The 14364-nt window shown below is 36.4% G+C and overlaps 1 protein-coding gene and 1 long non-coding RNA gene across 3 annotated transcripts in view; one reads left to right on the forward strand and one right to left on the reverse strand.

Moving 5' to 3' along the window:
* The window catches only part of LOC145934993 (uncharacterized), a 130550-nt gene extending 124883 nt beyond the window's left edge, over positions 1-5667 (forward strand). The window contains exons 9-10 of the long non-coding RNA XR_014425142.1: positions 4570-4770; positions 4983-5667. This is a non-coding gene — a long non-coding RNA (uncharacterized LOC145934993). The remainder of the gene's footprint in view (positions 1-4569; positions 4771-4982) is intronic.
* LOC145934977 (ankyrin repeat and SAM domain-containing protein 1A) overlaps positions 1-14364 on the reverse strand; it is a 46145-nt gene that overhangs the window by 8051 nt on the left and 23730 nt on the right. For both annotated transcript variants that reach the window (XM_083035930.1, XM_083035932.1), the window contains 6 exons: positions 3904-4224; positions 3606-3733; positions 3146-3526; positions 1105-1419; positions 262-420; positions 39-176 (listed from right to left, as the gene is read on the reverse strand). In XM_083035930.1, coding sequence (XP_082892056.1) covers positions 39-176; positions 262-420; positions 1105-1419; positions 3146-3526; positions 3606-3733; positions 3904-4224 — 1442 coding nt within the window. The remainder of the gene's footprint in view (positions 1-38; positions 177-261; positions 421-1104; positions 1420-3145; positions 3527-3605; positions 3734-3903; positions 4225-14364) is intronic.

The raw sequence follows: 14364 nt of genomic DNA on the forward strand, positions 1-14364 counted from the left end.
AGAGCAATTTTTTCTACTCTCTAAAAATAGATATTTACCATTGTTGGGACGCAAAATACATGACAGAAGTGAGTGCTACTGACGTGATCCTTTGTGATGTACGCGAAGTGAGTAAGATCGTCAGCATCCTGACAGGCGCAATGAATATTGCGAATTTCGTGCTCGCAAATTGGCTCCTGTCATATTAATCAAAAAAGTTACATTTCTAAATTTTTGTTTTATACGCTTATTATTTTCCGTCAGAGGAAAAAAAGGTCTTACGTTAGTCAACGTGTTGAGAAAACGAACACCACGATAAGAAATCGCCAACATAATGTCAAGGGTGACTTTCGGTTCTCGAAATGTCTTCTTCAGCTTCTGTATCGACTTTTTCGTCGACTCAGTACCACGTAATTCCTTGACGACGGTCGAGCCCAGATACTATATTATTTAGAAAGAGAAAGAATTTTTTTCTAAAAACCGACAGCAAAAAATTTAGAAGATATTTTTAAGCTTTGTAAAATTAACTATAAATTCTGTAACTACTATTCGTTAAACGATTCTGAATGCAAATGGATTCTCTTGAATTGGAATATTCCGAGGAATTAATAGAGACAGGGCAATTTTCTGCACGAAGCTTATTATCGTATCTCACGAATTAACTATAATCACAGCATCGGCCTTGAAGCGATTTAACGAGTATCACAATGCAATCGTCACACGTAATCAACGAAAAAAACAACAGACAAAATTATAACAAAAGTACAGAGTACAATTATACAATAATAAGCTTATACTGTAAGCTTATAACATCTTTTTTGTAATATATCAATATAGTAATCTAATTTTACAACACACATAATTATACATATTTTTTATATAAAATACTTTCCATGCATAATACGATAGATAAAAAGAATTATATCTAAAAAAATAAGAAAATTCGTGTCTAATTTTTCATATGCAATAATTGCAAAAAACTTGCGATTTAAAGTAACGTTTGAACAGTTGAACAATTTGAATTAATTACTATTATTTTTATCACGTTTAGAGAATAAAGGACAAAATATTTTTTCCAAAGTAAAGTTAATAAACATAAGCAACATGAAAGCAGAAGGCACTTACATTAGCGACGTACGTGACGCAGCCGGTGACTAGAGCCTTCGGTTGGTGCCTCCACTGTGTCTTGAGGGTGGAGGGCACGCCAAAGAGTAGCTCGGACGGGGCTCTGATCTCGAGCTGTTCCGGCACCGAGATCGTCCCATTATGCGAACTAGGTCGTTGGGGTGGCTGGGGTGCCGGCCTGTTTTTACGGTGCCTTAATGTACCCGTGGCTGCCGAATTCGTTCCGGCGGTTATCGACGTACCACCGTTACCGTCTACAGTCGCTTCCGGCAATTTCTCTCGTATCTCCTCCTTCAGCTGCTGTATGTTCGTCTTCTACGGAAATAACAGCGCGACCAGATTTGAGAACTGCCCCGCATCACCCGGCGGATTATCCGACTGGCAATCCCGAATATATCAGGAAAATGTGCGGTTCAGGTCGTTCGTTCGGGGAATACGTAATCCTTAATACCTTAAGTATTATAGCGTATATTATGTAACGTAGTAATAAATAATACTTTGTATTCTTTAGAATATATATATATTAGCCTTGACAATCTTTTTTCTTTACTATCGTGAAAAAATATTTAAATTGTCCAAATTTATTTTCTCTTCAATCATCGCAAAAAATTACATACAAAAACAAAGTTGTTGTCATACACTCTTACAGATAAATTCGAATTTCTGCGCAATTCCAAATAGAGACTGCCATGTCTGCCCCGAGGTTGCAATTTCTCTGACAGATATTTTTTCATAGCTTTATAGTGACAAGAATCTGGCGAACTAACCGATTTTAACGAAATGCTGGGGCGTGTACAATGTAAAAAAAAAAATTACACCATTCTTTTATACGGCATATTACCAAGTCGAATTCGTCCCGAGTTTACTTTGTGCGACGTGCAATTACCCTTGTAAACGCATTGCGTTGTAAACCACATTCATGCTATACCAAAAAGAACGCTTTTACCAGCTGTGTGCCGGAACACATCGTGTAGCATTCGATAGTCACGATATTTCAGATATTGCAAACAAATTGGATTCGAACCGGATAGGCGCGACACTCGAATTCGGATTACAATCCGTATCGTTCGCTCCATCTGGCTTCTGAATATAATTCCGGGTATCGCTATTGCGACAAATTGCAGAAGGCTCGGGCGAAAGAGAGATGAAATAAAAACGCGAGGGAAAGAGAAAGAATGAGAGTAAAATTCGAACGTTGGAAAGCGTATGGACTACAACGAAAATCCGCCTGGGCGTTACCAGCGAGAATGCCGGAGTCAAACTACGGTTCGTCGGATTCGATAGCTGCGAAAAATCAAGGGAGGAAGAGGCCAACTGAAAGGGCAGAAGAGACCAATTTGTCGGGATTATCGAGCGCGAGAATGATGCGAGTCGAATGAATCCGGTCCCCGGAGACGTTTACGAGATTTAATGAGCTAATTAAGAGAACACGAGCGGGGAGACAGTGCGATGTACTTATCGACGCCTAACACGGTGAAGGCATCCGAACAAAAAGCATCGAGTGGCGCTCGAACGATCATCGCTGAGAGAGAGCACACGTACGCGCGTGCATCACAATACCGAGTCTCCAATTAGCCACGATATTTAGATTATAACGCGATCGAGCGAGCGAAATTGCCTCGGCAACGATCAGGCTTACAACACCACCGCCAATCCTCGATCGCTGGTGCATCCCTTCGCTGGCAAAGTGTTCCCTCTTGTCAGACACCCTCGTTGTGAAAGCATTATCTATCGATCTATCTTTCTATATCTCGATTCGCGAGATTCTATATCTCGACGCGCCGAATATTTCAAACTATATAATTTATCAACGCCAAAAGAATTCATTCTGTACGATATATAATTTTGATTCTAATTTTTTTATGTCCTCTCTTCATTAATAAGCGTAATGAGTTTTCTACATATTTTTAATTTAGTTAATTTCTATAATTATTTATATAGAAGAATGATATCTCTTGAAGATGGATTTTAAAACTTCATTCACACAAAATTAAACTAATGCTATATTAAAATATTAAAACCAATTTAATCTGTCACTTACCAACGTATTGAGATCCTTATTCAAGTCTTCCAAGTTCGTTCCCGTGCCGTTTCGAGTTTCCGCGCGTGCACTATTCGGATTATTCACGGACGCAAGAATACGTTTGCGATGCGCCGGCTTCTGAATCTCCAGGACCGCCGCCAGCTCGACCTCCCAGATTCGTTTGACCCGATCCATGTCGGTGTACAGATGCTTTCTAAACGTCTCCGCATAATTTTCCAGGTGGATGCTCTTCAGCCACTCCTCTACCGATTGGCCGTGACCGCCGCTGCGCTTTTCCACTCGTTTGTTCAGCAACCCGACCGCGTCCATGATCATCGCCCGTTCTTGATCGCTGCTGATTCCCATGTCGCGCAAATCCGACTCGTCCAACACCCCGTTCTGCAACCGCGCGATTAAACGATTTTCCGCATGTTTCGCGATAGCAATCGCAGTACGTGAAACGCATGCCTATACTCACTATGAACTGGAGATCGTCGAAGCCATAGTTGATGAAGAGAGACTCGTAATCGGTCATACTTAAACTGGACAGCCATTGACCCACGGACGTGGAAACGATAGGACTGCTGCTAGTGTCTGAACTTAAACCTGAGATATACAAAATAAAAGAATTTTTTTTTCCCAAGCATTTATCGAAATGTCAACTTTAACAAAACATTAGAATATGCGCGATGTGTGTGTAAAAAAATGATATAATTATATAAATTTAAATTTATATAAATCGCCGAAATAAAAAACATTGTGCACGATGAGATTACCTAGCCTCGTTTGAAACTCTTTCTCGAGCTCGCTGACAAACACCGACTCTCGCACGAGACCAGTTCCGAACGATGCCATAATCTCCGAGATCTTCGCCCATTCCTCCTGCTCGTCGAAGGGACTCATTATACTGAGGGACTTCTCGTCCCTGTCGCGATCCCGGTCGCCAGAAAGCCGAAAGGCAACTTCACCGTCCTCGAGACGATCTCCACCCCCGCCGTCGCTGCCGGTTCCCATCCCGCATGCGGTCTGACCGTAGACGTTCCGCAAGCGGCGCAAAGTACGCGGCCGTTCAGCCGTGACGGAGCCTTTTAACAAACCTATCGGCATGCCGGTAGATTATTATCACTCCTCTTTTCCATGTTTTAATATTACTGGAACAACATAAGCGCGCGCCATTCTTCGGTTTTATTTTAAAAAAATGATATTTTTAAAAAGATAATATAAAGTTTATTTAAACTTGATTAATATTTTTTCACAGAAATTAGCTGATTAAAGCGTTAATTTGATTTTAATCTGATTTCTGTCAAAAAATATTAATAAAGCGAAAATTTGCTAATTAAATATTCTAGCTTACATATTTATATTTATATGTATATAATATAATGCGAAATAATAAGATTATTCTAATATTCTAATATATGTATGTATTTTATTTGTTACAGGTAGCATTCCGATACACAGTGCGATTCACGCGTCGCGTCGGGAGTGCCGTGTAAAGTTTCGCGTGTCGGGAGTGCCGTGTAAAGTGCCGGGCGATCGTAATTATTCGTATTTTCGCGAATGTCGTGAGTGCTACCATGGTGAGACCAAGAGAGGAGGAGGAGGCCCGGGGAGGCATCGGGCGACAGCGGAGCAACTATAAGGTATGCAATATAGAAACATTTTTTCTAAACTACATTAGGTTTGTTCTTTTTAGCTGCACTGGTGTAATAAGTTAAAGTGAGACAAATATATTTTGTTTCACTCTAACTTATTGCACTAGTCCATCAGTGCAGCTAAAAAGAACAAACCTATTGTTTATGAGATATTCGACATACACGTATAGGTATACATAATTTGAATATTTTGTTTTCAGATCGATGCTGTATACTACAACTCCGCTGTTCTACGTATCGGTGAGTGAGAAATTGTTTTATAACATTTCTATAGCAGCAATATAGGGGATGTATATGTTAAAAATATTAAAATAATAATATTTAAAATAATATGTTATAATATCTTATCCGCGATTAATATTTTTTGACATAAATCAGCTGATAATTGTCAAAAATATTAGTCGAATTTAAAATATTATAACATCTCTTTCTAAAAAAAGGCATCAATAAACATCACATATAATCGTTGTGCGTTTTTGAGATTTTAAAAATCTAGAGTCGAATTGATATCATCAAAGTTTACATCGATTACTATTTGTTTTTCATTCTGCAATTTCGACATTCAAACGCATATTAATTATCATTTGCTGCGAATTTTCATAATACATATGTAACACAAAGATTTACAAATATGTTAAATGTTCATTATAAATTCCTCGATGGAAATTAAAATTAGCCCCTGGAGATAATAATCAAAATTATCTTACATCATGATCTTTAAACTCTTAGTAATAAGTTTCATAGTTTCGACTTTATAATTTAAAATTTAAACAACTATTATCTTTTTCATACAACAAAGTATCGATAAAATATAATAACATCAATTAAAAAACTTTTCAAGTGCCAGAATAAAAAATTAAATTTTACGCGTTTATACAAATGCAGTTAACGATAAATCCACGTTGGAAAATCTTTTGAATTACGTAGAGGAAAAATATTTGTATCTTTTCGAGTACTATATTTTCCCTCTGTGCAGTGAAAAGATATTCAAAACATACGATCTCGTGACTCTTCTCGTAATTTCCCCTCAAACACCCCCAACATTGCATACCTTCGCATCACATAAGTGCGAATAATTTCCCAATTTTCCCCTTTTCTCATTTCTTTTTTTTCTCGGTCCTTCGCTCATTTATCACGACCCCACGCACATCTCGCGTAATAAAAGTGCTCGTTACATGTCCGCTGTTGTAAACCCTTCAAAGATGGTATCATTGTTCGCGACAATCGATACGAATTCTGTAAATAAGGATTCACTAGTAAAATATATGGAGAAAAAAGGCCCAATTTAACCCGTCGTCACGGCTGTTATTTATTAAAAGATATTCTGCTCTTCCGAGAATATAGACTCGTACAAGATACACGCAGGCATACACGCGCGTCCATAATGAAAAGCTCATAAAAATATTAAATAGAAGCGAGAAGAAGGGGAGCGAGAGTAACGTATACACGTTACGAGAGGCAAACGTACGTAATTTTAATTAAAGCTCCATCACGGAGGGCGTCGTCTGCTTACCGCTGCCGCTCTTCAGTCACACATACAAATATACACATATACACAGTCATGTTATATTATGTAGGTAGTTATTCACAAGTCATATACACAAATTACTACATAAAGTTTCATCTTTCCAGCTTTCGCTGCTCATTCTTTTTAATTACCGTCTGAGAAATTTATTTGACTGATCTATTCAGTTTCACGAGAAGTGTGACGGCTAAATATCTTCAAAACAATTGGAAACGCGAATAAAAATTCTTTTAATTTTTTGTTTTAAACAAAAGTTTTAAAAATATATGAAAACTGTCACGGTTGGTAAAATATGACCAGTTAAGCTTGACAATTATATTCTTAGAAGATTAATTTTTTTAAATCCGTCCTTGGACTACTTAAATTATCACATTATGACGAGATAAATGTAACGATTAAAGTTTATTATTACCATTGTGCCTTATAAAAAATTGTAAATTTAACAATGTAACATAAGCGATTAGAAAACCAGTCTTTTCGATTATATTTTGCAATGCGCGTAAAATTCTTGTGCCTCAATCACGATAATTAATCACTAATAGAACATTATATGTAACGTCTCTATTCATTTGAATTCTTTTTCGTCGTCAAGATTTTCCACTAAAGCAGAAGGAAAATCTGTGCGATGCTATAATTCTCGTAGACTATAAACATTAAAATAATTCTTGCGTAAATAAGTGCGTATGCCGCGCGAGTTCCTCGAGGATTTCGTCGAGGACGAAAAGAAGGAGGGTCCGGATTTCAGTGGATATTAAAAATATATAACCGTTAAACGGCTCGTAAACGATGCACCGTTACATTTTTCGAATCTATTCGTGCGCTATTAGATCGACTCGGAGGAGTTATTAAAATTCGCAATAAACCCAATCGCACAAATCGTCAGATAGAGAATTATTGAAACCGAACTTTTGCCTTCATAAATATTTGGCAGATTACAAATAATATTTACTAAAAAAATCCTCAAACAACATATATATCAATGACAATTTTATAGCAATTTATTAGAAACCAGTTTTCTCACGATGTTTTAACAGTGCGTTGTGTGTTTCGTTATGTCATTTATATTGGAATAAATTTTAGTAAAGGAGGATTTTTTTTATAATACTACTTAATCATGAAATTTTGCAGACGTAAAAACATCATTATCTATAAATTATATCGGCCTTTATCTAGTTCTTAGCAATAGACATCATATAGAGCCAGTCTATTTTTTTTATTAAGTAACAAAGAAAAACTCCCTAATATTACTATTATTCTCCTTATAAGACCACACAAAGGCAATATTATCGTTTCTATTGCCGAGGAATGATAATATTGCCTTACATCAGTACATAGAGTATAACCATTTAAGTTGAATTAAATTCATGATCAATTAAATTCAATTGGCCGTAGGTGCGACGAATTCTGAATTACAACTCTTGTGAAATCGTTACTCGTAATAGAACCAGTGATCTACGTAAGAGATAGCGGTTTCAGTAAATAATTGTTGACCTTGCATATCGTCAGAATACAATGCGAGAGTTCCTCGTTTCGAATTATAATAGAAAATATTTTATAATTCCATGTATTTATAATGTGTTTTTAATGCTTTAGTCGATAATATTGTATTCATTGAGTTGTTTTATATTTATGTATAATATGAGAAAATGTATCTCTAACTTAAACTTTTCTTTCAAATTATTAAAAACTTAAAGATTATTTCGTGTATAAAATATATAATATCTTAGAATTAAATTAATTAAATTAAAAATATTTAAATAATAAAAAATATTAATATATCTAATAATTATTATTTATATAATTAAATTAATATAATAAATATAAATAATATAATTAATATAATTAAATTTATATAATAATTATTTTATAGATTCTCTGTCTGGGTTTATTATACAGATTATTTTTCAAAGAATAATATTTGCGAAGATAATCATTATCTACATCAAACAAGAGGCGTGCCTCATCACTAGCGATTGCTGTATCGCTTCTCTGGGTGTTAACCGCCGATTACACAATAATCACTAATTAACTGATCGAACCTTTCAGTCAACGTGTATTATTGCATTCGATGCTATTGACATTGAGACGAATGTAACGTGCAAAATCATTTCGTGGAAGACCTTCGTTATAGGAAGTGTTAATGCTAAAGTGAACGAGTGCTGAATGAGAATGATGCCCGCGATTGATGCGGATTTGACTGGGAACCTTTAATGGTTTCCGTCCTCATATCGCTCTATTCAATTATTCATGATGGAAATTTCGCGAGAATGGACGATCTCTAAAACATTTTAAATTTGACGCGCAGTTTTTCTTTCTTTATATTAGATTTTTTTATTAAAAAGCAAATATGTATATAAAATTAAAACACGTCGTATGTGTTTCTATTTCTATATATATAGGTAATATATTTCATATTGAATCAAAATCTATTAAATAATTACCTCAAATATTTAAGTCAGAGATTTGTTGATCAAAATTTATTAGCTCAACCTGCTATTATTTTATGTAGATAACAGCAGCGAGACTCGCTTTATTCATGCGATGCATCTAACTTTTGTTTTTATACACATCCTACACGGCAGCATTATTTTACATCGTATTCATTAAACAATGAAAGCAGAATTTTGAAACAATAATGCGTGCACACATATATGACTGGTGAAATATTTTTCCTCAACCGTGAAAAAACATGCAAAATTATATTGTTTTACCGAAATATAGCGTACGCTGGAATTTTTACCAGTGATTATAAATATAATATGTGTGAATAAATTAGTGAAAAATAGAACGGCTCATATTTCTGCTGTGACATAATTTCTGCTGCTTTGTTCTCAATATCACATGTATCTAATACTTGTAAGTTAGGATTATAACGTAACACTTGTAGCAAGACATGTGCCAGAACTAAAGATAGAATGCCCACTAAGAATAACAGAATCGCGATTCTAAAATAAACGAGGCGAATAACACTCAGCGAAAATCCCTTAATTTGTGTGCAAACAGCTAAATATATATAATTTCGTTAAATTTAAATGTAAGTATGTTATTAAAGTACATTAAATTCTTTTAAGATCAATGAGTCAAATGAGCATATCTATTTTACTACGTGAAGCTATTTCTTTGTCTATCTTTCACTTTTTTTTTGTATGCACACCTATTCCATATAGAGAGGATAGATATATGTATACACTCGGATCTCTCTAAATAAAATTGAAATTCTCAGAGTGAAATCAAGTGAAACTAGATCGTTGCACTTTTATGTCATTCGAAAAATTGTTATATTAAACATTAAGGAGATGTCAATAAGATAATAATGTTATGTAAATATTAAACAACACAAATGTAATTATTTTACGTTCCTTATAAATAAGAAACCAAACTTTCAAACTGCATATACTCCACATTACGGTCAAATAGCCCGATATCATAACAGATACAAACTAAAAAAAGAAACCTTTGTTGCTTTTCCGTAAACTGGTTTTAAACTTTTCTCTTCGATCAGACTTGCGTGACGCAATTGCCGAGGGCATACTATTATAACATCAAGCAACGTAACGAGCAACAAGTATCGCGCTTCTTGCGAGGCACGCCAGGAACTTTGGACACATAGTGTTCTGCGGAGTGCACGCGGCATGACAGAGCAGACACGCATACGAATACACGTGGCTCGAATATATACACATACACAGGAGGTACATACCCAGCCACAGACACAAGAGTCCACCACTGTCCCCCTATTTCAGACGCTGCTCGATGTCCATTCCTCGTCCCTCAACGTCGTCTTTCTCTTTCTCTCTGTGTCTTTCTCTTCCGTATCAAATAAACTTCAACACACGCGTCCCTTTCTCTTTAAAACACATACGCCCCTCGGAGAATCCTCTCACTTTGACCAACCGACGGACGAACGATCATCCAGCAACGGCTTCCTGATCGACGACGGTATATGCTTCGCGTTGCATGATCCACCTGTCCGATCGATCAGCGCGACACTGAGGAAACGATCCGGCTGTTCGATCGCGAGCGATCACGATCGTCTCCCACCGTCTTTCACGACGAGCACGTGAGCACCGCGCCGCTTTTGAAACGGCGACGAATTCCAGACAAGTTTCGGGATTCCAACTAAAACTTCGTCGTCTGGAAATTCACGACAACGAATGTGCTCGGAAGTTAATCACCCGACCGGTCGTCGACGGTATCTTCCGCCTCGGAACACACGTTAGAGACTTCGCTGTTTCAGTTCGCTGTTCTCTTTAACTCGTATTTGGTGCATGCGTATTAAAGTGCGCAAACTCTCTGCTCCGGATTGATGCCTCGAATTGTAAACGTCAACAGGTATACAGCTTGATTCACTAGAAAACTAGAAATCGACTGCGATCAGGTCGACTGACCTGCTCAAGGCCATTTAATGGTCGTCGACCGGCTTGATCGATGCATGGCAATCCATTGTGTCAATGATGTCAAAGTTTAAAATCGTCAAGTCTTTCCACGCGGTTCTTATACACCGTGAAGAAAATGCTGAAGACCACTTGGAACCGCACGCACTTTCAGACTTGCTCGCGACTTTGTGTCGATTACAGTAAATCGGTCAAGCGATGTGTATGGGTTGGACTTCTCGGTGTGTCACGAGTCTGGTTAACGAGACGACTAATTCGAACGTGTTAAATCCACGAGGAAGAGGTGGTCGTGATGGCAGCGGTAGTGGTGGTAGCATATAAGGTGGCGGGGAAGGAGACGAGGACCGGACCTCGGTCCTCCGCCACCCGCACATACATTCCCGTCTGACAATAATAAGCGCGAGAGAAAGCGCACAGAAGAGGAACCCGTGAAGAGAAAAAAGAAAGAGAACCAAGCCAAGAGCGGGACCGTAATGGTCGTGTTGGTGCAACGGCCCAGCGCGTTGGTAACATGGAAAGATGACCTCAGAGATGGGACTATCATTCTCTGGGACCCCGAGCCGAAACGCGACACTTGCTGCACTTGTTAGTGGTGGGGTAAGGACCTCTTCGACCTTGCCTCCCGACTATCCGGCTACCAGAGCTCGATCATTCATCTCGTGCCTTTATTATGGATGCCGACACGCAATGCGAATTTGTCGGAAATATTTATTTCCATGCAGATGTATTCCGATGGTATTCCAAGAGAATACGAAACTCCGAAAGAAGTAATTTTTACTAAGTTAGTTTATCGAAGTGTTTTACAGCTAGTCGATCCGAAAAATGTATTATTATATCTTTGACTTTCTAATATCATTATTGTTTTTTTGTGATAATAATTTCACAATTCCCGATATGATAATTGAATATGATATATGATAATCGATTTTTTTCTGATCGTTTTATACAATGTATAAGCGTATTCGAAAAGAAATACGCGATAGTTCTGTCAAATTCACAGAGTAAAAAAAAATATCTTGTTATACGTTCAGAATAATGAAACTAACTGCACGACTATTACGATTTGAAGCGTCGGAAAGAGCTCCTCTTACAGGGACTTCCATCGACTATCGACATTTGATGGATATGACCTGCCTTGCTGAAATATGTTCACGATGCGGACATGACATGTCGAAACGAATCTGTGATTGTACTCGTGTAATTAATAGTAACCGTGTATTTTTTAAAAATTGCCAAAATAGTTTATAGCAATTAATTTGAACAAAAGAAATAATTTTTTATTAAACTTACGTTGTGATTATTACGTATAAGTTTTTGTTTTCACGTATGTGTGATTTGATATATCAATGACAATAAGCACGCGACAACTCAGATTCCTTCACGTTTTCACGAACAAATCGTTTGTCAGTTAAATATTTTAGATTAAATATCCGCAGAATGTGAACATATGTATATACAAATCAAAGATTTTTATTCATATTTCACCTAAATGCATTCTCCATTAGCGATATTTAGTAAATGTATAAATTTCATTAAACATACTATTATGAACTTTAGAAGTTTGCAACACAATTTTCAAAAATAATTAAAATGACATAACAATAAATATTGATATATTAATACGTTTACAAACAGCTATCAGATTTTTATTAGATCTAATTATTGTTGCAACAAATAGAAAATACAGTTGAGACTTAGATAAAATAAAGCAGTTACATATATTCCTATATTTTTGCGCATATTTAATTATTTTATTGTCAGATGATTATCATCTTATATGATTGTTTCATGTTATTCGAAATTAAAATATGCGATCGATATATTTTCGTTAAATATTTAATTAATATACACACACACATTATACGTGTGTGTGTGTGTGTGTGTCAGAGAGTTTATAATAATATGAAGATGTATAAATTTGATATAATATAAAGGCATTTTCAAATTGTCATACGATAAAGCATTATCTCTTACGGGCGACTGTTGGTGCCGAGCAGTCGACAAGTTCATTAATCCTTTTTCTAGGAGACTTCTTGGAGGTCATGACTAATACAGCATGAAACAGTACAGTATGACACACACCAAAGTGCTGCGTATTACGCGTAGACACGAAAAACTCTCTTTTCCCACCGCAATTAAGAGAGTCGCGAACTTAAAGTCTCATCTCTCTTCTGAATAACTTCAATTACACTAATCTGAAAAGAGATACACAAGCGTTGATAACTATCTCGCCCTAAACTTTCCCTTTACCCAATGAATCGTACACATACATATACATACACACATGTACACATACTTTTCAAAATCACGACACTTATCAGAAAATCATATACGAACGGCGGGAAATTTTACGTAACGGAGAAGCTAATTACCGATTGGCAAATCACAGATTACGGCCACAAGATAACTTTTCGGTGTCCCACTTGTATGCTTGCTGATGATTACAACGCGAAATGCTTACCAACTGCAATTACGAGTATGTTCGCTAGTACAGTCGGATTAATCGCGAGTTCTTAGCGCGACGAAAGATCTCTTCGAACCGAAACGTTACCGCCAAAAGAGCGAAGCGACTTGATATCGCGTGAGTCACATCCCACGATCCACACATTCCTGCGTGATGTCATAATGTGGCTCTCACGCACACATTGCAGCGGTCAAGCGCTGCTGCCGAGAAATAAACCGAGCAAAGTATTTTTTTCCTGGATACGAGTCACCGTTATTGCTAAACGCGCGATATGGTTGACACGTTAACGATAGCGGCAGAACAAACACAGAAACATTGACCTTGTTTGTGACATCTATCGAAAATGACTTTATTAGCATCAAAGATTGTGATGATAATCATTGAGTTTCTTAAAAAACGCTGCTTTTTAAATAGTTTACATATTTTCTATTAAATCTTTAAAAACTTCAGAATGCATAGAAATAATGAGATATGTTATAGAAATCTATTTTTTTAACTGTTTAAATCATTTTTTTAGATTATATTTATTTTTATATTTCATAATGTTTTTTTAAATAAAATATATATTTAAAAAAATTATATGTATATATATATAACTCTCAAAATATTATTATTTTTCGTTGCAGGATAATTTAGATTAATCGTGATTTAAATTAAGTGATGCAAGTTTTAATATAATCATTACGGAGTAATCATCGGTTCAATGAACGAGACATTCATTGTCGAATGGAAAGCGTCACTAATGGCAAAATACGCAACATCCATGATTTATAAAATTGCCAATGACGAGTGAACGTAACTTAATGAAGTATGACCTTTCGTAGCGTCCGGTAGAAAGTGATTTGTTGCATACATGTGGTTTATTATGTCAACATAATTTTTCACTAGAGGTAAAAAAATTTGACCCTAATAGCTACCGTTTCTTCACGTGGCGACGAGAAGCGGGACAGACATTGAACGTTATCGAATGCATCGCGCTATCACATGGCAAACAGGGTCACAAACGGAAAGTCGGTTATTCTAGAACAATGGTGGCTTATTTTCGCAGCGCTAAATCCATAATCGCGCAAAAGGACTCTATAATTTCGCGCATGGAGTTTATTGTTTTTCCTGATCCGACGACAAAGGCAAGCCACATAGTATATTCAATTTCATTTTCTCACTATAAAATAAATCGCAATAATTTTATATCAATCTTC

Source organism: Prenolepis imparis, unplaced genomic scaffold (genome assembly GCF_030444845.1).
Source record: "Prenolepis imparis isolate NDT839.2.m4 unplaced genomic scaffold, iyPreImpa1.0 SCAF_4, whole genome shotgun sequence".
NCBI classification, from domain to species: domain Eukaryota; kingdom Metazoa; phylum Arthropoda; class Insecta; order Hymenoptera; family Formicidae; genus Prenolepis; species Prenolepis imparis.